The sequence below is a fragment of the Mesoplodon bidens genome (assembly GCF_964165515.1).
Source record: "Mesoplodon bidens genome assembly, chromosome: 10".
NCBI classification, from domain to species: domain Eukaryota; kingdom Metazoa; phylum Chordata; class Mammalia; order Artiodactyla; family Ziphiidae; genus Mesoplodon; species Mesoplodon bidens.
The window spans coordinates 38,748,180-38,775,714 of record NC_138172.1 but is presented as its reverse complement, the minus strand read 5'-3'; the positions used below and the strand labels follow the sequence as shown (position 1 = coordinate 38,775,714).

Here is a 27,535-nt window from a genome sequence, read left to right as displayed (position 1 = left end):
CACTGCACCCTTAACTTGATGCTACACTTCCCCTCACTAACTGTCCTTGTCTCAAGGCAGCACCAGAGGGGTCCAACTCCCATAACCAAGAGCGTCACCTCCTCCCCAAGAAGCCCAAGGCTCCTCCACGCCTGCTGGAGAGCAGCTGGGCACTGTCAGCCTGAAGCATTCTCCCCTGTACCAGGTCCATGCTGGGATCTGCAGAAACAGGTGAACTCCCATCCAGTAGTGAGAGAGGAAAGTTTAGGGGTCCTCATCCAAGCTAGAAGTTCAAAGGGAAGTCTTTTGGGAGAAAGTGCTTTTGAAGCTAAGATGCAGAGGCTAGCAATTTGGCTGGCAGAGTTGAAAGGTGGAGAAGAGGGGGGTGTCACTGGTCATTTGTTGTGCTTGCTGTGAGTTCCCTGTGTGTCTAGACCCTAGTTCACCCATTTGCTTTCCTGCTTATGGCCTTTGCACTGTGCCCAGGTTAGAGACTGTGGACAAAGCTCAGGTGATGTCACTCTTGCTAGTCTCCCTGTGCCCTATGAGAGGGCAAATGCCTAAGGGTGAAGCTGCTGGGTCTGGGTCTAGGTGAAGGTCCCGCTTTAGAAAATGATGCCAGACAGTTCTCCAAAGTGAGGGCAAATTTACACTCCCAGAGTCAGGAAGAAAAGACTCTATCTTTTTTATTTCACAAAGAAATCTGGCCCCCCTCCTCTCCCTACCACCATCCCCCATTCCCCGCCCTGCTTGGCCCAGGCCAACAGCAAGTCAGAGACAGGCAGAAGCTTGGGCAGGCTGAGGCTGCCTGAGAAGCCTCAAGCACTTTGGTCCTTACAGTCAACAAAAAACCCTGGTCTGGAGGACCAGAATCAGCCCAGCCACATCTGATCATGGCTATAAATGGGAGCCTGGAATAAGGAGCAAGCCCTGCTGGCGGGAACAGTGAGCTCATCACATCAGCTCTCACAGGGAGACCCAGTATGATGGGGGTGGGGTGGGGCAGGGCGTGTGTGCAGGAAAAGCACAGTTTCTGGGCCTCACCTTCACCCCCATCTTCTTGTTTATCCTTGTCCTCAGGGCTGGTCCTAGAAGAGGGGCCATGCCCCCTAAACCATCTGCCAAGCCAGTCAGCAGTCCTCGGCCTATAAGTCAGAGGCATGTATCTGGCCACTGATCAGACTCACTGTTCTCACTACCACGGGAAGGTGCGCAGCTTGGCCTGGTGGGGAGGGAGCCCTGTCCTGGACCCCAGTCTCTGCTTAGCGCTGGCCTTGGGCTTTGGTTTAACGGGCAGTGAGCGGATCATAGTCCTGTCAGTCTGAAGGAAATGTCAAGGAAGAGGCCTAAAGAGGGGACTGGAATGGAATGCAGGGCAGAAAAGGCTCAGACTTGGTGGTGGGCAGCCCTGCTATACTGAGTAAGGTCTGGCTCTGCACACCTGGGGCTGCAGCCACCGGTGGGCTGGGGTCTGGGGGTACAGGTGAGGGATGATGTGGGCGCCACAGCTCAGCTCAGCCCAATGCTACAGAACAAGGATACAGGCTGGATGAATTTTGTCCGGCCTCCAAGTCCATCGAAGCCAGTCCTTACCTAAAGCAGAAGAGGTGAGTGGGCCAGGCTAATGGGCTAGGGGGCTGGCCACCCAGCCCCACCCCCAAGGAGGCTGGCACTTGCCACTTGTAGGAAACCACACTCACTGCATCTGTGCTGTGACAGGGCTCTGCCCTGGTCTCCTTGGTCTGTTTGTGGCCCAGGACAGCATTCCGGATGAAGACAGGGAAGGCACCAGCCAGCTCCTCATCAGGCTCTCCCAGACAGCGCTGGCCACCCAGCAAGAGCTGGGACTCCTGCAGAAGAGACCCCAGAGCCAGGCTTGATAAGCCGGATGGCAGCAAACGAGGAGGGTAGGAGGTGTGTTGGAACAGAATCAGGATCTCTGATGCCTCACCAGGAGGCAGGAAGGGCAGTGAGTAGGGTTCCCAGGGTGGCTCCAAAGTGCTTCAGTCCTCCAGGGGTGAGAGGGCTCTAGCAAGACCCTGACCTCTCAGAAGGCCAGATTCATGCTCAGTCCGGGCCAGAGTTGGAGGGTGATTGCCTGAGTTTCTTCTGGGAAGCCTTACCTGCTTGGGGCCTTTGGGCATCTTCTTGAGAACGTCCTGAACGGGAGAACTGCAAGAGCGAAACGTGAAGACAAGAGGCAGGTGAGCAAAACATAAGGGGCAGGTGAGGGACTTCCCTGGTGGCACAGTGGTTAGGCATCCGCCTGCCAATGCAGGGGACACGGGTTCGAGCCCTGGTGCGGAAAGATCCCACATGCCACGGAGGAACTAAGCCCGTGCGCCACAACTACTGAGTCTGTGCTCTAGAGCCCGTGAGCCACAACTACTGAGCCTGTGCTCTAGAGCCTGTGAGCTACAACTACTGAGGCCCACATGCCTAGAGCCCCTGCTCTGCAACAAGAGAAGCCACCACAAGGAGAAGCCCGTGCACTGCAAGGAAGAGTAGCCCCCGCTCGCCGCAACTAGAGAAAGACCCCCGTTCAGCAAAGACACAACGCAGCCATAAACAAACAAACAAACAAACAAATATAGTTTTAAAAGGGGGGGCAGGCGAACCAGGCTCAGCACATTCCCCTTGGGGAGCCACCGTGTGGCATGGCTGCGTGCTGGGCAAGGCACCTCAGTAATCCCCACCCCAAGAGCAGGTCTGTGAACAGCTGGATAGCCACAGCCACCAGAGTGGTAGAAGCAGGGGAGGTTGGGCCATATTCCAATCTTGTGGCTTCCACTCAGGGACAAACCAATTCCACTGGAATGCTCACCATTGGAATGATGGGCCCTCAGTCACCTCACTGCATCCTGGGCTGTACGTGGGGCTGGGGAGCCCAACAAATTCACTACCCACAGAAGGAAGGCCACTCATGCCCTGAAAATGAGCTCAGGCCTAGCCCCATCTGCCCAGAGAGGGGCCACCACCTCCAGAGGACCCTCAGTAAGTTAGAGAGCCCATAAAGTACTCTCAGAACACAGGGTTAGGCCATCTCCCTAGATAAATCTGTGCAGGGAGGGTCTGGGGCAGAACAGATCACAGCCCCAGGCCCTGGTCTGCCACTCCTAGTTCCAGACCTGGACACAGTGTTTCCATCCAACTCCTGGGGACCCTAGCACCTGGATACCCTCTTCTCATATCTTCCCAGAAGAGTGGGAGAATGGTGACCTAAGGCTGACCCTGTGGATTCTCAAAACCACAAGGACAGGGGCAGGATCAGGGCCTGCAGATACTGAACCCCACTGTTCCTGCCCCCATAGCCTGTGGTGATGCCACATGATGACCATGGGAAGAATCTCCTCTTGCTCCACTTGCAAGTCTGGTTCTGGGGAGGCTGGGCTCACTCACCTCCCTCACAGGCACTGAAGATGGGAGAAATGTCTCTAAAAGGTATGGTAGCCTGCAGGCCCCAGGTGCCCACTTTCAACCTTTATAGCTAAAGAGGCAACTAGAGGAAGCCAGAGTATCGAGCAGGCACTGATAGGCCCTCTGACTGTAGCCCACATGCTCTAGGTTTGTTTCTCACTGCTACCAGGCCTGGCCCTATACAGCATTGGTGTCTCCGCCCCTGAGTCTGGGGAGGGGTGGATAATCCAGCTGGCTTTCCCTTTTGTCCTCTCCCTGGGCCTCCTCTACCTCCACTGCCTAACATCTCAATTTCTTTCTCTCATGTCCAAAGTCTTTGACTGAGAAAAAACTTGCTCAGCCCGACTCCCTTACCTGAGCAGCGTACACCTACATGGATGTACAGGAGTAGCTCTTGTCTCCATGATGAACTAGTGGCCTGCCTGGCCAAGGAGACAGCCTCCCCACTCCCAGTCCCACTGCACCGCTAGTGCAGGTCCCACCTATCCCACTGCAGCTCCTCACAGCTTTTCATGTCTGCCCCTGTGGGCTACCTCCTTAAGTGGTAGGGCTCTGGGCTCCATGGTCTGATATGGTCCTGCCTCAAGCATGAGCCTGTGGCGCACACAATGGAAGAGGAAGTTCAGAGTCCTTGACTTAAGACTCCAGCGAGCCCATTCAAGGTACTGGGAGCACCCTGCCTCCCAACAGCATCAGCCCAGACCTGCCCCTACTGGGACCCCCGTGTTCTCTCTAATTCACATCCCCAACTTTGCTTGAAGGGTGACTGTGAAGATTAATGAGACAAGCAAGAGAAGGGCTTTGTACAGATTGAGTACTCAGGAGAGGGCAGAAAGGTAGCTGGAACCAAAGCCATGGCCATGGCCAAGCCCAGGTGACCCTCACTACCCTGTCAGCCACTCAGAGCTATTAGGGCAGGACCTGCAGAGATCTCTTAGCCATCCTCCCTCCAGGCTGTGGAAGGGCCAGGGACTACCACTTACTGTGCCTTCTCTGGGAAGAGCCTCTTGGCATGGCCATGCTGGGTGCTGGAGGGCTGGGCTGGGGGAGTATCCACATTAAAGGTGGCATTGAGGTCAATATCATCGCCGAAGGCTGGCCGGTGAAGCTTCAGGTTCAGAATCTCCACAGGAGCTGGGCTATAGGCAGAGATGGCCTGGTTAATCAAGACCACAGTGGCAGCCCAGAAGGACAAAAGCCCCTCAAGCATCAGAGATGGCTCAGCTCCAGGGGCCTGGAGCCCACACCTGGTTTAGAGCCATCCTGCAAGGAAGCCCAAATCTCTACAGAAAAAACCACTTGGCTCAGTCCTTCACACAGTGGAAGTCTGGAAGACATGGAAGGAAGCAAGCAAAAACTCACACAAAACCCAAATGTACAACTAAAAGGCCTTTTGTTCACGTAGCCTCATTTCTCAGAATGCAGTGCAAGGATCCTGTCAGAGAGGTGACCACAGACTGAAGTAGAGGGATGTCCCTTCCAGTGCTACGTATTATGACAAATGGCACAATATTAGAAACTGTCAAAATGACTCCCCTAGGGGGCTGGTACTTTCATAGCTTGAATATGATATACACATTAAAGTAGCGTTTCTAGAGAGTAAACTTAATAACATGGGAAAGTGCTCATATGTTAAATTTAAAAAGCAATACAAAACTCTATAGTCAACAAAAGAAAAAACAGAAAAATTAGACTTCACAAAAATTAAAAATTTTTCACATCAAAAGATACTATCAATAGAGTAAAAGGGCAATCCACAGAATGGGAGAAAATATTTGCAAATCATCTATCTGTTAACGGATTAAAATCCAGAATATATAGAGAACTTCTAAAACCCAACAATAAAAAAGCAAATAACCCAATCGAAAATAGGCAAAGGACTTGAACAGACATTCCTCCTAAGATGATTTATAAGTGGCCAATAAAGGGGAGTTCCCTGATGGCCTAATGTTTAGGACTCTGGGCTTTCACTGCTGTGGCCCGGGTTTAATCCCTGGTCTGGGAACTGAGATCCCCACAAGCTGCAGCATGGCCCAAAGAAACCACCCCCCCAAACAAATGGCCAATGAAGACATGAAAAGACCCCCAATACCACTAATCATTAGGGAAATGCAAATCAAAACTACAAGAGACACCCCTCACACTCATTAGGATGGCTACTATAAAAAAAAAAAAACAGAAAATAACTGTTGGTGAGGATGTTCTGAAATTGGAACCCTGTGCACTGTTGATGGGAATGTAAAGTGATTAAATCACTGTGGAAAATAGAAAGACGGTTCCTCAAACAATTAAAACTAGAATTATCAAGTGATATAGGCATTCCATTTCTGGGTGTATGTGCAAAAGAACTGGAAGCAGGATCTCAAAGAGATATTTGTATATCCGTGTTTACAGTAGCATTATCCACAATAGCCAAAAGGTGGAAGCAACCCAAGAGTCCATCTACAAAAGAATGCATGAGCAAAATGTGGTATATACATACAATGGAATATTCAGCTTTAAAAAGGAAATTCTACAACATGAATGAACCCTGAGGACATTATGCCAACTGAAAGAAGCCAGTCACAAAAAGACTGTATGATTCTACTTACATGAGGTATTTGGAGTAGTCAAGACCATAGAGACAGAAAGGAGAATGGTGGCTGCCAGGGGCTGAGGGGGAGGGGGAGGAAATGGGGAGTTACTGTTTAATGAGTATAGAATTTAAGTTTTACAAGACAAAAATTCGGGGGATGGATGTTGGTCATGGTTGCACAACCTTATGAACATCTTTAATACCACTGAACTATACACTTAAAAATGTTGGTAAGGGACTTCCCCAGTGGTCCAGGGGTAAAGAATCTGCCTTCCAATGCAGGGGACACGGGTTCGATCCCTGGTCGGGGAATTAAGATCCCACATGCCGCGGGGCAACTAAGCCCATGCGCCACAACTACTGAGCCTGCGTGCCTCAACTAGAGAGAGAAAACCCGCACGCCACAACTAGAGAGAAGCCCGCGTGCCACAGCGAAAGATTCCGCATGCCGCAAAGATCCCACGTGCCGCAACTAAACTGGATGCAGCCAAAAAAAAAAAAAAAAAAGTTGGTAAATTTTATGTTATGTATATTTTACCACAATAAAATTGGGGGAAAAAAAACAAAGAAAACTCTATATATAGTAAAATCACATGACTTGTGCACACACATCCCCCACTCTACCACATACAGAGAAAAAGGACTTGAAGGGAATATACCACTGGTCAATGGTGACTACCTCTGGTATAAGTCCATATTTTCCAAATTCTCAACAATGTGTTTTTACTTTTTTTAATGGGGGAGGGGTATAATTCTATTAGAAAATTTAAGCCAACAGGATTTTTTCTAGCCCATCCAGACCTGGTGGGGCTCCCCAGCTCCTGTGATCAGAGAACTCCGGGGAGTAGCAGGGGAAGCCCCAAGAACACTGTTTCCCTCGGGAGCCTTTCAGAGCTGCCCACAGCCCTACTCTCACTACTCAGGGACAGAGGGATGAGCTGTGCTGTATTAGTCTCTGGCCAGGAGCCAGATGGGGTGTGCAGATCAGAGGAAAGGAACTACCTGCACTGACTTGGGTAGGTAAGCAATCTGGGAAGCTTGGACTCTTTCTTTCCCTGGCCAGACCCCTGGAAGCTCTACCCTTTCCTTGCCTGTAGGTGGAAGCAAAGGCTGCATAGACCACCTCAGCCCGACTCCATGCGTTGCTTTGCTTCCCCCTCTGGGAAGTACAGCATAAAGCAGCAGTCAGGACCACTCATGCCAATCTTTTTTTTGCTTTTTTTAAAATAATTTTTTTAAATTTATTTTTATTTTTGGCTGCATTGAGTCTTTGTTGTTGCTCGCAGGCTTTCTTTAGTTGTGGTGAGCAGAGGCTACTCTTCATTGCAGTGCTCGGGCTTCTCACTGCGGTGGCTTCTCTTGTGGAGCACAGGCTCTAGGCACGTGGGCTTCAGTAGTTGTGGCTCAGGGGCTCTAGAGCATAGGCTCAATAGTTGTGGCATGCGAGCTTTAGTAGTTGTGGCTCGCAGGCTCTAGAGCGCAGGCTCAGTAGTTGTGGCGCACGGCTTAGCTGCTCCGCAGCGTGTGGGATCTTCCTAGACCAGGGCTTGAACCCGTGTCCCCTGCATTGGCAGGAGGATTTTTTTTTTTTTCTTTTGGCCATGCTGTGTGGCATGTGGGATCTTAGTTCCCCAACCAGGGATCGAACACATGCCCCCTCCGTTGGGAGTGTGGAGTCTTAACCACTGGACCACCAGGGAAGTCCCGGCAGGAGGATTCTTAACCACTGCGCCACCAGGGAAGCCCCATGCCAATCTTCTGTAAGATCTGTTACTCTGCCACTATTTACCAACCTCAGCAAGTCCAGGTCCAGGGTAGGAGAGGTGCACTCAGGAGGCAGGCAGGGTCTGACTATGAGAGCCATTTTGCCCTCCAGGTGGCTCAGGGTAGGACTTCCTGCTGCCATTGCCTCAGACCTTGCCCAGTGGTGTTCATGGCATGTGCTCAGCCTTGGTTCAAGCCAAGCCAATCTTTTTCACTCACACCTCCTGGCCATCCCCAACACTAAATTCAAGACTCAGGAGGTTCTCTCAGTGCCTCCCGCACTCCTGCATACCATCTGGCTCATATGAACACATTTCTTGTTCCCTCAGACACTTCCTGGTAAATCCTTCTTCTTTTATAAGCTCGAACCCTGTTTTTCTTCCTGCCAATGGTCTTTCTTTCCTTCCCACCTTCTGTCTGTCTGACAAGGTGGAAGAGTCTAGAGCTCAGTGGCCACATACACCCCCCAACTGGTTGAGGGCCTGGCTTTAGGTCCTCCTGGGTGATACCATCATCTTTGGGATAGTCACCCATGGCCAACATACAGGGCTTCATGCCAGAGGACTGTGGAATTGGGGCAAGACACCCCTCTTTCCAAAACTCAACCAAGGCCCTGGGCAGACCTATTACCTGTGTGGCACGGGAGTTAGTCAGTGTGTCCTCCATGAACTCATGGCAACCGGCAGGCCTACCCTAAGCAAAGGCCTCCCCAACTCCCTTCAGCTTGGAGGTCAGGGGCTCTTGGGGTCCATGGGAGAGGTCTTCCAAACACCTCCTCTGTGGTTGGGGGTGATAGCTACCTCCTGAGGCCTCCCTAAAATGACAGGAGTGAAGGATAACCCTACTGCAACAAATGGAATGGGCAGCCATCATCAGTACCCATAGATTTCCACAAAAATCTGGGAGAGAGCATGGCCAGGGGATAGGAGACTTACACAATAGCCAGAACCCACCAGGAGAGGGCTACGGATGCAAGGGAGGAACGCGGAAGACCTGGATTTACAGATGCATTAAACAAGCCTGAAAATGGGGGTACTGATGGAAGGTGCAAGCTTGGTGCCACCCCTCCCTACATCGGGGAGTGCGCACCAGGAAGTCAGCCTGGTACCTGGGGCCAAGAATGAGAAGGGCCTTTACTAAAGTCACCTGCAAACCATCCACGGGATCTTAGGGCAGCCAGTACTGGACCTGATGGCAAATCCCCCTGCACCTATGTTCAGACATGATACCAGGTGACTGCACATTCCCCCAATCCCTGCCCATAAAGGTTGGGTTCCCAGGACACCTTTCTGTTACTCCTCCTCAGAGGGCCACAGGCAGCCAAGGACCCCCAAGCATGAGAGGGAAGTCCAAGAGAAAGGCCATGATGTGCAAACACTGGCCCTGACAGAAATGAAAGTGCTAGACCATAAAACAAGGGGTAGCATATTTTGCCAAGGATGCATTCAGTGAGCAAGAAAGAATGTGTGCAAATTTAAAATGCGATTGCTGATTCAGCCTTAAAAAGGAAGGAAATTGGGACTTCCCTGGTGGCGCAGTGGATAAGACTCCAAGCTCCCAATGCAGGGGGCCCAGGTTCGATCCCTGGTCTGGGAACTAGATCCCACATGCATACCACAACTAAGCGTTTGCATGCCACAACGATGGAGCTCACCTGCCGCAACTAAGGAGCCCACGTGCCACAACTAAGGAGCATGCAAGCTGCAACTAAGGGGCCTGCCTGTTGCAACTAAGACCCAGTGCAGGGCTTCCCTGGTGGTGCAGTGGTTGAGAGTCCGCCTGCCGATGCAGGGGACGCGGGTTCGTGCCCCGGTCCGGGAGGATCCCACGTGCCACAGAGCGGCTGGGCCTGTGAGCCATGGCCGCTGGGCCTGCGCGTCTGAAGCCTGTGCTCCGCAACGGGAGAGGCCACAACAGTGAGGCCCGCGTACCGAAAAAAAAAAAAAAAAAAAAACCCAGTGCAATCAACTAACCAACCAAACAAATAAATAAAAAGAAAGTAAGCGAAAGCAGGAATGGAAAGTCCCTGGGCACCTAGAGGAAGCCTCTGTGCTTGTGCTCCCCCTTACTGTGGACGCCAGACACAGATGACAAGTGTGTGGAAACACCAAGGCCCATGGAATAGAGAGTGGAGGGAGCATGATGGGGAGCTTGCAGACAGCAGCCTTGAGTGATATCCTAAAAAAAAGCATTTTTACTTTCTGCCTTGACCCAGTTTGGGTTCTAAAGGTCTATCTACATGAGATCGTCACTGAGACTAACAGCTCCCTGAGGGTGGGTACTATACCTGCCAAGCTCCTGACAGAGCCTTCATGTTACCTGGGGCGTCCAAGGTGGCTGGGCTGATGGGCTCTGAGGGTAGAGTAGGTAGGAGGGACCAGAAACAGAGCTTAGTTTGTCAAAATCAGCCACAGGCTGGACCTCACAGAGTCACGTGCCCATCACACTTCCACAGCCCTCAGACCTAAACTGGGGCAGGCAGGCAGCCCTGGTTCCATAAAGACACACTGGAAGGGGCTTCCCTTGAGACACAGTGGTTAAGAATCTGCCTGCCAATGCAGGGGACACGGGTTCAAGCCCTGGTCCAGGAAGATGCCACATGCCGCAGAGCAACTAAGCTCGTGCACCACAACTACTGAGCCCACGAGCCACAACTACTGAAGCCAGCACACCTAGAGCCCATGCTTCACAACAAGAGAAGCCACTGCAACGAGAAGCCAGCGCACCACAACGAGGAGTAGCCCCCGCTCACAACTAGAGAAAGCCCGCGTGCAGCAACGAAGACCCAACGCAGCCAAAAATAAATTAAATAATTAAAAAAAAAAAGAAACACTGGAGGACCTGAAGTATGAAAGGAAAGAGAAAGATTGAGGAATGAAAGGTAGGAGAATGAGAGGAAACTGGCTTGCATGCATTCACTGCCCACCTCAGACGCTGACCGGGTACTATGGTGTGGGGGAAGGAGCGTGTGTGTGAGGAAACTGATGGTGGGGACACAGATTAGGAGGCAGCTCCTGGTCTACTCACAGCCGAGTGTGTACACAGTGGGTAGACCAGGCGCCAGAAAGCCTCTAGAGCACCTCTGTGGACCCTAGCAGCTGAGGGCATCTGAATAAGAAGTGCTACCTGTGCAGAGGACAGTGAGCTTATTTCTGCTGAGGAGACTAGGGAAGGCTCCGCAGGGCAGCTGACACTTCAGTGTGGAGAAGAGCGGAAACACAGGAGGGCATAGGAGCAGGAAGGCAAGGGGTGTTCTGCTGCATTGGGCAGTGTGATTTGGCTGAAGCCTGAATATCCACCGCAGCCCACAAGGCCAGCTCCCTGAGTGCCTGAGGCCAGTGCCAAGCATCCTGGGAGATGTTTGGCAAGGGAGTGGCATGATGCCCTGGGGCTGCTATACAGGACAGTGGGGAGGAGTGGGACGATGGGTCACAAGCCTCACACGGAGGTGGGAGCAAGGAAAAGGGTCAGGAAGGCACCACAGAAGTTAGATGGGCAGGCTCTAGCAACTGAGCGGATGTGGGGAAGAGAGAGCATAATGATTTTCCAACTTTGAAACGTGGCTCAGAGGGACTTCCCTGATGGTCTAGTGGGTAAGATGCCACACTCCCAATGCAGGGGGCCCGGGTTCGATCCCTGGTCGGGGAACTAGATCCTACAGGTATGCCGCAACTAAGAAGTCCACACACTGCAAATAACAGCCTGCATGCCACAACTAAAGATCCCTCACGCTGCAACTAAGACCCTGCGCAGCCTAAATAAATAAATAGTTAAATTTTAAAAAAAGAAAAATGGCTCAAATAAAAGTGGCTGGGGGGCTTCCCTGGTGGCGCAGTGGTTAAGAACCTGCCTGCCAATACAGGGCACACGGGTTCGAGCCCTGGTCCGGGAAGATCCCACATGCCGTGGAGCAACTAAGCCCGTGAGCCACTACTGAACCTGCGCGCCATAACTACTGAAGCCCACGCACCTAGAGACCATGCTCTGCAACAATAGAAGCCACCGCAATGAGAAACCCATGCACCATAATGAAGACCCAACGCAGCCAAAAAAAAAAAAAAAAAAAGTCGTTGGGGATTACGCTGGTGGTCCAGTGGTTAAGGATCCGTGCTACCAACGCAGGGGGCATGGGTTCGATCCCTGATTGGGGAACTAAGATCCTGCATGCCGTGTGGCTCAGGAAAAAAAAAGTGGCTGGGCTGCTGGGTTGTGTTTTCTGTCTGGACCATCAGGAGGGCTGCTAGGCAGGAGATTGCCCTGAGGACCCTCTCAGCCCATTGGCTTCTGTGGACCACTCGGGAGGAGGACACCCATCCCTCTGCCTCTGGCTCCCTCTGCTGGCAGCTTTAATGTGCATATTCCTGGAACCAGAAGAGAGTTAACAGTATTTCCGTGGTTGTTTCAGAACCTGGGGCAGACGGATACATTAGGTGAGCCATTCCATAAACAGGATGCCCTGAGCTGGTGCTCCTGCCCTTTCTCTGACCAGCCCTAGGTCCTTTCTGGCCTCCCCTGGCCTCTCCTTGTCAGAGCCCAGAATCTACCTCAAAGCTGCTTTCCAGCTAAATCTTGGCTGTCTCCCAGGGCAGGGGGTCCACAGCCTTCAGGCCCACATGGGCCACCCACTCACACAAAGCCAGGAGGAGTGAGGACACCCTTACCAGGGAGCTCCTCCAGCCTATAGCCCTTGCACCACCCCAGAGGGTCAACAAACCTCTCTAAAACCAGGCGGTTGACAGTCTCACTGTCCACTGGTGGCAGGTTCAGGGTTTCCTGCAGCATCGTTAGCTTTTTTCTCAGGCTCTTGGGGAAGGAAAGAGAAGAGAGTGAAAGAGATGCTGAGGCACCAAGTCCAGAGGGACTGCCAAGGACTGAGCACCACACACGAAAGGCAAGCCCATTGGGAACAGAACAAGGCCTGAAACCCAAATATCAGGCTCAGGAGGCCAGGACCACCCGACCTCAGAACCCCTCTCTGGTGAAGCCCCTACTCTGGTGGTCTCAAGGATGTAGGCACAGGACAGACTGTGAGGAAGACCCAGGTGCTCTCTGTCCTCTGCTGAGGCGGCCCCGGCTCCAGACCAAGGGCCAAGGCACATGTCCTGACCCACCCTGACCCAGGAGGATGCAGGGATCCCAGAGCCACCACCACTGACTGGTGCGAAGTTTCGCGGGCAGAACTAGCCAGCCCTGTTCTTGGAGGGCACATAAGCCACCCCTCGTTCCCGCCTGGCCAGAGATGTCCCTCACTGCAATTTCCTTGTCAGCACTCTGTAAGTCCTTCTGGGCCGACCTCAGCTCCAACTTGGCCTCGTCCAGTTCAGAGTAGACTGTCTGCAACTACAAGAAAGTGTAAGGAGAAAAGGATGAACCAAGGGGTGCCCATGTGCCCTGCCCGCACCTGCTGCTACACCAGCTCGTGGTAGCCCGGCGTCCAGAAGAGCTGGGAACACGGGAGGGAGACCCTAGCTCCATGGGGCTGGACCTTAGGCCGGCAATGTCCATCTGGAGCTGCCCAGGAGCAAGGGCTACTTCCTACACCCTTGCCCATGGACGCACCATGCCCAGAAATAAAAACTGCTGTGCTGACTGAATCAGGTTCCAAGATGCCTTCTACTGGGTGTCCCCTGGTGGTCTAGTGGTTAGGATTCCAGGCTTTCACTGCCATGGCCCAGGTTCAGTCTCTGGCTGGGGAACTGAGATCCCACAAGCCGAGCGGCATGGCCAAAAAACACAAACAAACAAAATAAAACAAAACAAAAAATACCCCAAAACAAGAGGCCTCCTACTCTGGGCCTGGAACAAAAAACAGGCTCCTGAAGCTGTCACATTTGGGACCTGTGTGCTCCAGCCAGCTGAGAGGTACCCAGAAGAGCAGAGGGGAACAGAAGTGTGCAGAGGCTGGGGGGATACCTGCCTGATCTGCCACGCTAACTGGACAAGCCATGTAGCCAGAGTCAATGCCCAGTAAGGATCAGAAACCAGCCTCTGTGAGTCATCCAACTGCCCCATGGCCTTGCTTAGGAGACACACATGAGCATGACAAAAGGACAGCCACCTCTCCCCTCACTGTCAGCTCCCCACTGAATTACCTTGTTTCTGGAAGAAAACAAGTCCTTCTTCAGTTTGTCGGCTAGCTCCCCTGAGGCCTTCCGCACCTCTTTTAGATTCTCATACTCTCTACAAAGGGGCCATGGAAAGACATGTCAGCACCAGACACCTGCTGGTCAGACTGAGCCACAGCACCAACCAAACACAAAGACCAGCCCAAGCCCTCAGCCCTTCTCATTCCTACTCTGACACCTGAGCCCAGAGGGGACCAGGTGGTGCTGTGGAGGGTCCGGAGCCCAATGCAAGGAGAGCTGGTGAGTCTCTGTTCCCTGCCTGCCCGCAGGCACTGGCGATTTGAGAGGGTGCACAGGAAGCCCCGGTCCCACTACGAGGCCCCCTACACCACCTGACCCCTACACGAGGCATCTGGGATCCTCCATGCCTGTCAGCCAAGTGGTCCCTTTTCTCCCACCTCACACCCATTGTAGTGAACATCTGAGCTGAGTTTCTGATGCAAGCCAGGCAGGGTCAGTAACAGTGCTGATGGGAAACAGGCTCCAGATTATCATGATGGGGCTCATGGCTCAGAAAGCTGTGCCAACGTCTTTAGAAATAACACTTATAATTCACACTCAATTCTCTCAATAATCCTGTGAGGCAAGTTATTATTACCTCCATTCAGGAAGCTGAGGATCAGAGAGGTTAAGAAATTGGCTCCTGGCCACATGGTGAAAGGGGTGAGGGTTCAAACTGAGGCAGCATGGCTCCAGAGCCTGCCCCTTAACTCCACCTGCTGTGCTTTACAAGAGATGGGCAACAGACGGAGAGGCATGGCTGGGGTGCCATGGCTTAGCTCCTGGGCTTGGATAGAGGGGCCAGAGTACACACTTCTTGAGGGACACGCAGTACACAGCCAACTGCTCCACCGCTGACTGTCCCACACCCATGTCTCGGATCATCTCCTCCACCTCGGGCCGCTGACTCTGGAGTAGGAGCTCAATCCTGAAAAACACCCAGCCCACGGCATTTAAAATCTGGAGGCTGATGGGTAGATACCCAGTGCAGCTCTGCTTCCCTTTGCTGCCGTTGCTATGGTGACAGCCTGAGCTGCTAGGATGCTTCAGCAGGCAGGTCTGTCCAAAGAAAGGCCCCACAGCAGAGCTAAGCACAGCTGCAGCGATGCTGCTGAGGAAGAAGGGGTGTTGACAGAGAGCCTCAGGTCAGGGATCCCCAGAGAGAGGTTCCTGGAACAAAAGCCCTGCCAGGTCATTTGGCCACAGGCAACAGGGACAGGGAGGAGTGTGGCAAGAGCCCCCATGGAAAGTAGAGGAGCCCACAGAGGCTGAGTAAGACCTGTGCCCATACTCAGCTGGCCTGAGCTCCCCATGGCCTATGGAGAGTCAAGCTACAGAGGTGAGTCAGCCCCTGCTGCAGTCCTGAGAGCTGTGCCCCAGAGGGCCCTAGGTGCAAGGGCACAGGGCAGGCCCCAGATCCAAGCTCACCGCTCCATGGTCTTCATCTTGTTCCGGAGCCGGCGGGCCTCCTCCCGTGCTTGTTTGGTCTCATCCTGCTGCTGTTCCAAGTACTTCATCTGCTTCTGAAGAGCAAACGTACCCCTACATATCTGTTGCTTGGAGGCTCCCAGGGGCCAAGGTTAAAGTCATTGGGAGAACACTACCCTAGAACTGTATGCTTTTGAAAATGCTGATAAGCATATGCTCCAACCCCCAGGAGGTAAGGCTCCTGGGCCCCACTCTGGCTTGTGCTTTTTCTGCTAAGAGGCCCTAGGCCAGCTGCTTCCTCACCTCCCTGCTTGCTTCCTCCTGAGATATGTCTTACCATAGGCACAGCCCACTCCCAGGATCTATAGGCCTGCTGGGGGCTGCCAGGGTCCTGTGGCCTGCTGTGCAGGAAGCTGAAGAAGCCTGGAGCACAAATCCAGGCTGTGCTATCCACCATCTAGACCCATGGACAGTTGCCGGGGTAGGAGAGCTGAGCCAGAGGCAGCTGGCCAGGCTGCCCTCAGTACCTGGCCACTTCATCTCTGACCTGGGACTGCCAGCAGACTCCTGCTCTGCAGCCAGGTGCTGGTTCACTCCTTCCTTCCCACTGGCCAGGCCACGTGATCCAGGCCAGCCACGAAGCAGAGACAGAAACAATGAACACCCTGGGGCCCTATCTGTTCACAAGGATGGCTCCCTTTCCCTTTCAAATGGCATCCAGCAAGGACTGCTCCTTCCTACGAGGCCAGAATATCAATTGTGGATTCAAATCAATCACCTCATGCCCCTTGGAGAGCAAGAGGCTCACCAACCCAGGCTGATACAAAATTCATTTGGGTCTAGAGCCATGTGCTCTGCAGGCTTTGATCTGCCCGGTCAGCTCAGCACAGCCGACTTCAAAGGCCCCTGGGATGCTGCTTGATCTGGCTCCAGAGAGCAGCCCAGCCAAGGACTAGAGTGCTAATGGAAGGTTCTTCAGGCTGGCTTTGTCAGTGGAGTACAAACCACGTTTGGAAACACGGCCCAGCCTCACTGAGGTCTTGGCTGAGCAGCCCCTCCATGAAGCACTGGGCAGGCCTCACCTCTCGAAACTACCTAGTACAAAATCCATAAGTGCAGGCAATACGACGCTTTTCTCATGGGCTGGATGGGTACAGCATGGGAAGCCTGGGGAAGATGGGATTTGCCTCCATTTTACAATTGCACAAACCAAGGTATTGACCAAGGCAGAACCAAAAGAGAAGCCCAGAGTGATGAGTCCAGGACTAAAACTGTATCTCCCCAGCAATCTGTGTCCACAAGGCCTGGGGACCCACCTTGAGGGTGGAGCACAGCATCTCAGCCTTGTCTAAGGCCTTCTGCAGGGATTCAACAGTGGCGTTGCGTTCTTCCAGCGTGTCCCGCAGAGTGTCAATGATGAGCTGGCTGTCTCGTTTTTCCTTCTCTGGAGCAAGGGTGGGGAATGGAGGGAGAGGAGAGGCCCGTCCACACTGTAGTATGAGAACCTGGGCCTTTGGGCTCCAGCACACCACCCCAGAGCCAGGTGAGGAACAAGTCTCAGGCCAGAAAGTTGGGTGGCCCGGTTCTCTCTCTGGCAGACACCAAACCAGGGACGCCCAGCCAGAGTCTCTTCCTTCAGGGAATGAGACCCTCTTTCTGATGCTTGGAACTACTTGAGTAAAGATTTCACTGCTCCGTGCTCCTGTGGGTCCAGTTAATTCATCATCCCAGAACCCAAACAAGTTCCTGCCAAATTTGGCAGTGGAACCCTCACCTACAAATACTTTGTCCTATCAGATAGCCCCCTCCCAGCCCGGGTCCTAGGCAAGCAGCCTCAGACAAAGAGAAGAGGCTCACCTGATCTAGGTGGACAGCTTCGGTCACCTCCCTTTCCTTTTCTTTTCTGCCAATCACAAGAGCTGATAGGACTCTTGGACATATGAAGCAGGGAGAGCCCCTGGCTCTGCCAGAAGGTTGGAGGCCTTCCTCCCAGGGCCTCTCCCTCCACTACCCAAGTCAGGGTCTTCCCAAGGCCCCTTGGGAACTCACCTTTCTGGGAAAGCAGGGCTCTGGTATTATCCAGTTCATTCTGCAAGGCAATACCCACAATAAGCAGCAAGAAGGCATCAGAGCTGGCCTCCACTCAGCCTCCCATAAGGCTTGTGGGGAGCCCCAGGAGGGGACAAGGAGGCCTATGGGCCCAGGGAAGCATGAACCCTACGCACCTCAAGGCCAAGCTAAGTCAACAATGGAGAGAGAAACCTTGCTTTATCTCTGTGTGCCTTTTTAAAAAGTAGGTAAAGTGGACGAAAATAATCTCAGGTACAAGACCCTAGGACAGGAAAAGAGGCATAACAGGGGCAAAAGAAGTGGAGCTACGCCTGTGCAGTCAGTCTCATGGCAGAGGCTTCCATCGCTTCCTTGGACCTGTGCTGGCCTTAACCCTCTCTGGCATTAGCTGCACTCACTGGGGACACAGAACTGGGATGTCCAAGCACCTTGGGCCACCACTGCTTCCCTCCACTCTGGGTCCTGCCTGCTTCATGGTCTGCCCCTCTCCAAGCTCTAAGCTGGCTCTGTGCACCATGAGTCTTCCAGCCCCAGAATCCAATAGGTAGGTGAACCAGGACAACTTTGCACCCCTGGATGAAACCTCTAGGCTCTAACCAGACTGTTGTGAGGGTCAAATGGGCCTCTCAAAGTGCGTGCATATGTTCCGAAGCCACTGCCACAGAACCACTGAGAGGCTGAAGCAGAACTGAGCCCAGCTCCCATTCAGGAGTCCCATGTACTCAACACCCCTGTGGGCAAGAGACATGCCTACTCCATAAGCAGGAAAACCAGGCTCAGCAGACCTGAAAGGCTTGGCCTAGGGTCCATGGTGGTAGCTAGATGCAATCCAGAAAAATCCTCTTCCAGATTACCCTTCCCAGGTCAATGCAAGACTCACAATATTGGGCTTCCCTAGTGGCGCAGTGGCTAAGAATCTGCCTGTCAATGCAGGGGACACGGGTTCGAGCCCTGGTCCGGGATGATCCATGCTGTGGAGCAACTAAGCCCGTGCGCCACAACTACTGAGCCTGTGCTCTAGAACTGGCAAGCCATGACTACTGAGCCTGCGCTCTAGAGCCCACGAGCCCCAACTACTGATGCCCATGTGCCTAGAGCCTGTGCTCCTCAACAAGAGAAGCCACCACAATGAGAAGCCCGTGCACCGCAACGAAGAGTAGCCCCCGCTCAATGCAACTAGAGAAAAGCCCTCACGCAGCAACAAAGACCCAACGCAGCCAAAAATAATAAATAAATAAAATAAAATAAGTTTAGAAAAAAAAAAAGAATCAGAATATCACATGTGACCAATACTAAGGCCTAGCCCCAGTGCATGGATAAGTCCCTGTTGTCAAACTCTCTACCCAGGACTCTGGGGCAGGAGCTCTTGGTGGCTGAGCTGGTCAAATAGGCCGGACATCTGGGGTGGAAGTGGTGGGTAGAGAAGGGCACACACGGGCTGCCTGAGAATGGCTGCCAGCCCAAAGCTACCGCTAGTCCCCTGGCTCCTTCCACACCCAAGCAGGGTGCCTTCCAAGCCCTTGCTCCAAACTACTCAAGATTTTGCCTCCCTGTCTCCTAGATCTGGCTCAGAAGGCCAGAAAGAAATGAAACTGCCTTTGTTGCCTTTATCACAGGGAGGACATGGCTTAAAATTGGGAGCAGTTACCATGACGATGAACATGTTAGCGTTAAGCATAAAAGTTCCACGTTCTTGAAGCAGTGAGGTTCCAAGGACATCACAGCACCCTGGGACCAGGGCCAAATGAATCCTGATCTGACAGATGACCAGCAAATTAACCCTCAGAGTCCAGGTTCACTTGCGAACCCCAATCCCACTTCTTTGAGAGGTTTCTGCTAATCCAATCCCTTTGTGCACAAAGAAAGCTAAACTGTACAATTGGAGGGGAAGCAGTATAAGTGTAGGAGGGAATCCACCCATCCTCCCCTGCAGTGTGGGTTTCTATCCTGGCTGCACATCTTGATTCCAGGGGCTCTGCCCTCCATTCCTGCTCTGAGAAAGACTCAGGCACCTGGATATATACCAAGTTCCCCAGGCAGTTTTGAAGCACAGGCAGGTTTGTGAACAGTAGGTTCACACATATTCCCTGGCTGAGGACTAAAAAGATGGTTGTAGACCCTTTGCGAGGTGAGGGAACTTCAGGAGAGGCACTCTGAACTACGGTCAGAATTGCTCTGAAATCCCCAGGGGAGGGCTCACAGTCAAGTGGCCCCCCTCCCCACTAACAGCGTATTTCTCCAATGACTGTAGCATCATCACTTGTCCTCTGTTCTCTCAGCCTCTGCCTTGAAATCTCTACCAAGTCTTCCCTCCAGAACTCCATCTCCATACTCGAGGTACTCTCCCTGGGTAGGAGCAGAAAGTGAACTCTCAGAGGGCTTGGGGTTCAGTAGAATGAGATAAATTCTGGGTACCTTTAAGTATTCTGCATCTAAGACACTCTCCTCCTCCTGGGCAAGGTCAAAGAAGAGCTTATTGATAATGGTTCTTTTACCGACCTGAATGAAAGAACAAGATACAGTATGACTGCACAGCTGGGTCATGGGCAAGGAGGACAAGGGTGTACATTCAGCCTAGCCCATCTCAGGCCTAACCTTTCACAGCACATCCCTTGGAGTGAGAGGACCTCTGTAACCCTGTAGGTGGCCCAAGCTTGTGCCACTAGCTTGGTGGTTACTGAAGTTATTTCACTGCAGACCCATGTGGTAACTGCTCAAAAGAAACCCCAACTCTAGGTGCTGGGCATTGCAGGGGAAAGGCAGGGAAGGAGACCAAATCTACCCAGGTGAAGATTGGCCCAGGCAATGAGTCCATCGCCTGCTATCCTTGGGCACAAGTGAGGCTCGACCAGCCTCAAACCATGAGGGTCCAAATAGGTCAAAGACATTGCTTAGCTTCAGAGATCTTTCCTCATTCCTGCTCCCTGGCAAGGAGCTGTCTTCAGCTGAGGTGTTTTCATCCTACCACCCTCACCTGGATTCGGCACTGCGGGCAGGTCCGACTTGGTGCTGTCTCGAACCACTGAATTAGGCTGGAATGAGAAACAGAAAAACAGACTTGTGAGCCATGGCTTGGAGCGAGACATACAGGCCAGGTAGCCACCCCGATCAGAACAGCGCCTGTCCTGCTCCTCCTCGACCCAACGCCTGCCTACCCAGGAGGGCAGCACCACAGGCCATGACGGTATATCCCACAAGGCCTGACTGGTACAAGCACTCCAACCAACTGGCCCTTTTTTGCGCCCTGTTGGCTTGGATTTCCCTACCCCTGAGCTGCAATTTTGTCAACGTTCTAGGCTTGGAGCGGGGCGTGGGGGGGTCAACAGTCAAAGCCAGACTCCCTCAGAGATGGGGATTGTAAGCTGGGGCTCCAAAGGGGTACACTTTCAAATTAAGGATAAACTAGAGGTAAAAGCAAGTAGCAGTAAAAGCAAAACACAGCCCAGCTATGCACCATCTGCTTTAAACTTTAATTAAAATAGTCTCCTGCTAGGGAATTCCCTGGCAGTCCAGGGGTTAGGACTCTGTGCTTTTGCCAAGGGCCTGGGTTCAATCCCTGGTGGGGGAACTAAGATCCCACAGGCTGTGCAGCATAGTCAAAACAGAAACAAAAACAAAACATAGTCTCCTACTGGTAAACAATCCCACCCCCAGGGACCAGGGAGAAACAGAGTCATTTCAGGAAGATGATACCATAATCCTAGGCCTCAATTTTTTTTCTATAAATAATTTTTCAAATACCTATAATACAAAGCTAACAATGCACAATGGAATACTACACAGCAATGAGAACAAATGAGTCTACAACTAAGAACAAATTACGGATGAATTACATAAATATAATATTGAGGAAGAGAAGCCAGATACAAAAAAAGGTATATTGTGTATAACTCCATTTACATAAAGTAAAAAAGTAGGCAAAACTCATCTATGTTGCTGGAAGTCAAGACAGTGGCTATCCTTATGTGTGGGGGAAAGGCGGGCAGGTGGGAGTAACTGAAAGAGTGCACCGACCTGGGTCGCTGGACTCTTTAATCAATAGAAACTGATAAGAGGCCAGAGGAGAAATTCAGGCAAGGCTTTACTGGGACTTGTGTTGCACCTGAGGGAGCAAAAACAAGCAACAGGTGCCCTTGCTTGCTCACTGTGGGGTAGCGGGGGAGCTGGTTCCTTACATGGGGTGAGTGTAGGGGGCGGGTCAGCAGATTGAGCCACAGGGGTGGCTTAGGTAGTCTGCCCACCCCTTTGGTGGTGCTGTGTGCAGGGGTCATGCACAGTACCCTGCTTTTGCTCCAGGCACTTCAGAAGCGACAGCTGGGTTTGGGCCTTTTTGTACTTTTTGTTTGTAATTTGCCCCAGCTGCTGCACACATGTAGCTATTTTTAGTCCCCTATAGTTTCTCTGTATTCTGTTGCTTGAGGAGAGGTTTGGCTAGGTGCAAGTGCAAGCTCTCTGGCAGTGTCCCAGGTCCCAGCCTGTCTCAGGAGGAGGTTTCTGGAGTGCTGATGTCTAGTTTCTTGTTCTGAATTCTGGTTGCAAGGGCGTGTTCAGTTTGTGAAAATTCTGCAAGCTACACACTTATTATATTTGTACTTTTAAAGGTTTTATTTATTTATTTATTTATTTTATTTATTTTTGGCTGTGTTGGGTCTTTGTTGCTGTGCACGGGCTTTCTCTAGTTGCGGTGAGCGGGGGCTACTCTTCGTCACGGTGCATGGGCTTCTCACCGCGGTGGCTCCTCTTGTTGCAGAGCACGGGCTCTAGATGCCCGGGCTTCAGGAGTTGTGGCTCGCGGGCTCTGAAGCGCAGGCTCAGTAGTTGTGGCACACGGACCTAGTTGCTCCGCGGCATGTGGGATCTTCCCGGACCAGGGATGGAACCCACGTCCCCTGCATTGGCGGGCGGATTCTTAATCACTGCACCACCAGGGAAGTCCCTGTATTTCAATAAATTTTTTTAAAGTAAACAGTTATACAAGGAAAAAAGCACTACATAGTGCAAACCAGAACATATCCACAAAGACTTAAGATATTCGGATTTTCACAGACCATAATAAACACATTATGCTGAATAAATAAAAATTAAGATTGAAAATATCAGCAGAGGGCTTCCCTGGTGGCGCAGTGGATAAGAATCCGCCTGCCAATGCAGGGGACACGGGTTCGATCCCTGGTCCGGGAAGATCCCACATGCCGCGGAGCAACTAAGCTCATGCTCCACAACTACTGAGCCTGCGCTCTAGAGCCCGTGAGCCACAACTACTGAAGCCCGTGCGCCTAGAACCAGTGCTCCACAACAAGAGAAGCCACTGCAACGAGAAGCCCGTGCACCGCAACAAAGAGTAGCCCCCGCTTGCCACAACTAGAGAAAACCCACACGCATCAACGAAGACCCAGCGCAGCCATAAATAAATAAATAAATAAATAAATATTTTAAATTAAAGGAAAAAAGAAAGAAAATATCAGCAGAGAATTCGAAAATAAAAGGTGACATATCAGAATTTAATAAGGACCAAACAGAAATTCTAAAACTGAAAAAAGGGCCAAAATTAAGAATTCAATGGATGAGTTTAATAGCAGTTTAGACACAGTTGAAGAACTGGTATATTGAAAGATAGGTTAGAGGAAACACCAAGAATTAGAAAGATGGAAAATACATGAGAAATGATAAGAGATATTAAAGATACTGAGAGAAGGTCTAGCATACATATAACTAGGAATTCCAGAAAGAAAGTGTTAGGTAGAATAATGTCCTCCCCTCAAGAAGTGTACGTCCTAATCTCTGAAACCTGTGAATATGTTACCTTATATGACAAGAGTAATTTTGCAGATGTGATTAAGTTAAGGAGTTGGGCAGATTATCCAGGTGTGTCCCATGTAATCACAAGGGTCCCTGTAAGTGCGACAGGAGTATTGGAGTCATACAGAGAGAGCTGAAGATGTAACACTGCTGACTTTGAAGATGGAGAAATGGGCCATGAGCCAAAGAAGGCACAGCCCCACTTCCATCTTGATTTTAACCAAGCAAGACCCATTTTGGACTTCTGACCTCCAGAATTATAAAATAATAAATCTGTGTTTTTTAAGCCACTAAGTTAGTTGTAATCTGTTATAGCAGAAATGAAAAACTAACATAGAAAGAAAAGAGATAATGGAATAGAGGCAATACATGAAGAGATAATGGCTGATAATTTCCCAGAACTGATTAAAGTAATTGTTCCACAAGTTAAAGAAACCTATGAATCTCAAGCAGAATAAAAATAGTAACAAAAAGAGAATTGAGGGCTTCCCTGGTGGCGCAGTGGTTGAGAGTCTGCCTGCCAACGCGGGGGACACGGGATCGTGCCCCGGTCCGGGAAGATCCCACATGCCGCGGAGAGGCTGGGCCTGTGAGCCATGGCTGCTGAGCCTGCGCGTCCGGAGCCTGTGCTCCGCAATGGGAGAGGCCGCAACAGTGAGAGGCCCGCATACCGCAAAAAAATAAATAAATAAATAAAGAGAATTGAGGTAACTATATTATTGTCAGACAAAATAGACTTTAAGTCAAAAACGTTTACAAGAGACAAAGAACGACTTTACATATTGATAAAAGGTTCAGTCCGACAAGACATAACAATTATAAATATATATGCACCTAACAAAATATATATGAAATATATACATGGAAGAAAATTGTACAGAATTGAAGGGAGAAACAAAAAGTTCTCCAATAAAAGTTGGAGGTGTTGGGACTTCCCTGGTGGCTCAATGGTTAAGAATCCGCCTTCCAGTGCAGGGGACAAGGGTTCAATCCCTGGTCCGGGAAGATCCCACATGCTGCGGAGCAACTAAGCCCGTGTGCCACAACTACTGAGCCCGCACTCTAGAGCCCACGAGCCACAACTACTGAAGCCCGTGCACCACACCGCAAAAAAGAGTAGCCCCCCCACTCGCCACAACTAGAGAAAGCCTGAACGCAGCAACGAAGACCCAATGCAGCCAAAACAATAAATAAAATTAAAAAAATTATTTAAAAAGTTGGAGATGTCAGTGCCCCACAATTTCAATAATGGATAGAACAATCATACAGATAATCAATATGGAAATAGAGGACTTGAACAACTCTTTAAACCAAATAGACCTAACAGACATATACTCCCCCCAACAACAGCAGAACACACATTTTTCTCAAGTGCACGTGGAACTCTAGGAAGGTCATATGTTGGGCCACAAAACAAATCTTAAATTTTAAAAGGCTGAAATCGCACGAAGTATCTTTTCTGATCAAAATAGAATGAAACTAAAAATCAATAACAGAAGAAAAATGGAAAATTCACAAATGTGTGGAAATTAAACAACACACTCTTAGACAACCAATGGGTCAAAGAAGAAATCACAAGGGAAATTAGAAAATACCATGAGATTAATGAAAATGAAAACATACCAAAACTGTGTAATACAGCAAAAGCAGTGCTAAGAGGGAATCTGATAGCTTTAAACACACACAATAAAAGAGAAGACACCCATTAGGATAGCCATTATGGAAAAAAAACAAAACAGAAAATAAGTTTTGGCAAGGATGTGGAGAAACTGCAACGCTTGTGCATTGTTGCTGGGGATGTAAAATGGTGCAGCTGATGTGGAAAACAGTAAGGTAGCTTCCCAAAAAATTAAATATAGAATTACCGTATGATCCAGCTATTCCACCTCTGGGGATAACCCAAAAGAAATGAAAGCAGGAACGTGAACAGATACCTGTACACCAATGCTCATAGTAACATTACTCACAGTAGCTGAAACATAGAAACAACCCAATGTCTATTAACAGACAAAGGGATAAACACAATGAGGTATTTTCATATAATGAATACTAGTTAGTCATAAAAATGAAATTCTGAAACATGCTACAACATGGATGAACCTTGAAAACGTTACGCTTAGTGAAATAAGCCAGACTCGAAAGAACCAAATGTGCGATTCCACTTATATGAGTTAGCTAGAATAGAAAAATTCAAGGAGACAGAAAGTAAAATAGAGGTTTCCATGGGCTGTGGGAAGGGGAGAATGGAAAGTTATTGTTTAATGGATACAGTGCTCTGTTTGGAATGATGGAAATGTTTTGGAAATAGATAGTGGTGATGGTTACACAACGTTGTGAATGTACTTAAGGCCACGAATTGTACACTTAAAAATGGTTAAAATGCAAGGCATCTTTGAGCTCACTGAGTAGACACCCTTCTGATACATTTTAAAATTTTATGAAGAAGTTATCATTGAAATTAAATGGTGGCAGACATGTCCAAGGAATATTGCAGGAATTTGATCCCTTTATGAATCTTGTGATAGGTGAATGTGTGGAGATGGCAACTACTGGGCAACAGAACAATACTGAAATGGTGGTAATATGAGGAAAGAGTAGCATGTTAGAAGTTTTGGAACAAGTATAAACAATGGCTGTGTTCACCAGAGAAATCAATTGTTCCCACGTGCTCCCTTTCCAAAGGGCCTGTTTTACTATGATATAAAAATCAAGTTGTGTACCATATGACCCAGCAATCCCACTACTGGGCATATACCCTGAGAAAACCATAATTCAAAAAGAGACATGTACCAAAATGTTCATTGCAGCTCTATTCACAATAGCCCGGAGCTGGAAACAACCTAAGTGTCCATCATCGGATGAATGGATAAAGAAGATGTGGCACATATATACAATGGAATATTACTCAGCCATAAAAAGAAACGAAACTGAGCTATTTGTAATGAGGTGGATAGACCTAGAGTCTGTCATACAGAGTGAAGTTAGTCAGAAAGAGAAAGACAAATACCGTATGCTAACACATATATACGGAATTAAAAAAAAAATGTCATGAAGAACCTAGGGGCAAAACGAGAATAAAGACACAGACCTACTTGAGAATGGACTTGAGGATATGGGGAGGGGGAAGGGTAAGCTGTGACAAAGCGAAAGAGAGGCATGGACATATATACACTACCAAACGTAAGGTAGATAGATAGTGGGAAGCAGCCGCAGAGCACAGGGAGATCAGCTCGGTGCTTTGTGACCGCCTGGAGGGGTGGGATGGGGAGGGTGGGAGGGAGGGAGATGAATGAGGGAAGGGATGTGGGAACAGATGTATATGTATGACTGATTCACTTTGTTATAAAGCAGAAACTAATTAAAAAAAAAAAAAGAAATCTAGAAACAATAAATGCTGGAGAGGGTGTGGAGAAAAGGGAAAAAAAAAAATCAAGTTGTGTACATTTTCATACTGAACTTTTTTGTTAAGTAAACTTTTGCAAAAGTTTTAAAAAGGTTAAAATGTTCAATGTTATCTTATATATTTTTTACTATAATAAAATAGTGTATAGTAAAAAAAAAGGAAAATGAAAAAATGGTTAATTTTATGTTACGCATATTTCACCACAATTAAAAAAGGAGCTCGGAATCAGCCTGTTCACAGCTGCTAGAGGAATCTCCCCACTAGCTGCACACTCAACAGAACGGCTTGATTAGAAAGCACCTCCTTACCCTTCGATGTTAACTTGGGTTTGCTGGGGTCAGTGAATACACTGAAGTGTCTGACCAACGAGATGACTCTGGACAGAATCATTCCAAACCATCAAACAAACCACAAGAAATCGGGTAGCCAGTAGTCTACTAGGTCTCGAAGAAACAAAAGGGCTCGCTAATGTGGTGAAAGTTCATTTCTGCCCGCGGTAATAATTTTGAAATCGCATCTCTTTGCAAGTCGATCAAAGAAACCCCTACTCCGTCTTCATTAGGCCAATCCTGTACCCCCGACCTCAGCTCAGCTGTCACCTCCTCCGGGAAGCCTGCCATAACCCGCCTCTGCCCAGGTCAGGAACTCTCGTGGGACACCGTTTAATGCCGTCCTCATCACCAGTCTGGGCTCCGGGGTCGGGTCGCCCGGAGGCCCGACACCCCACAGTCCTGTAGCAGTACGGGGGCGAGTGCCCAGCTCCAACAGAGCAGTCACTCACCACTGCAAGTGGAAAGTGTGGCCGCAGTGAATGGCGGCCACGTCGCGGGAGTGATCGAAGAAGTCAGAGCAAATGGTACACAGAGCACGGATAGGCATGATGACTGGTCTCAAGTGGCCAAGGTAGCCAAGGAAAACGCGACGGGTTCAGCTTCGTGGCCGTGCCTCCGCGTCTCAGCTTGCTTCAAATTTGGC

The 27,535-nt window shown here is 50.2% G+C and overlaps 1 protein-coding gene and 1 pseudogene across 2 annotated transcripts; one reads left to right on the top strand and one right to left on the bottom strand.

Moving 5' to 3' along the window:
- Nucleotides 1-729: 729 nt before the first annotated feature.
- On the bottom strand, nucleotides 730-27,535 carry TRAIP (TRAF interacting protein). Its single transcript, XM_081245412.1, has 15 exons — nucleotides 27,342-27,535; nucleotides 20,333-20,390; nucleotides 19,774-19,857; nucleotides 17,338-17,377; nucleotides 16,605-16,732; nucleotides 15,289-15,383; nucleotides 14,675-14,788; nucleotides 13,828-13,915; nucleotides 12,986-13,075; nucleotides 12,450-12,538; nucleotides 4,380-4,535; nucleotides 2,103-2,151; nucleotides 1,680-1,829; nucleotides 1,522-1,572; nucleotides 730-1,300 (listed from the first exon to the last, which is right to left on the bottom strand). The coding sequence occupies exons 1-15, from the start codon at nucleotides 27,437-27,439 to the stop codon at nucleotides 1,175-1,177; spliced, it is 1,416 nt and encodes a 471-aa protein (XP_081101538.1). The 5' UTR covers nucleotides 27,440-27,535; the 3' UTR covers nucleotides 730-1,174.
- On the top strand, nucleotides 25,595-25,783 carry LOC308623761 (small nuclear ribonucleoprotein G-like; annotated as a pseudogene). Its single transcript has one exon. The product of its transcript is annotated as a small nuclear ribonucleoprotein G-like (transcript).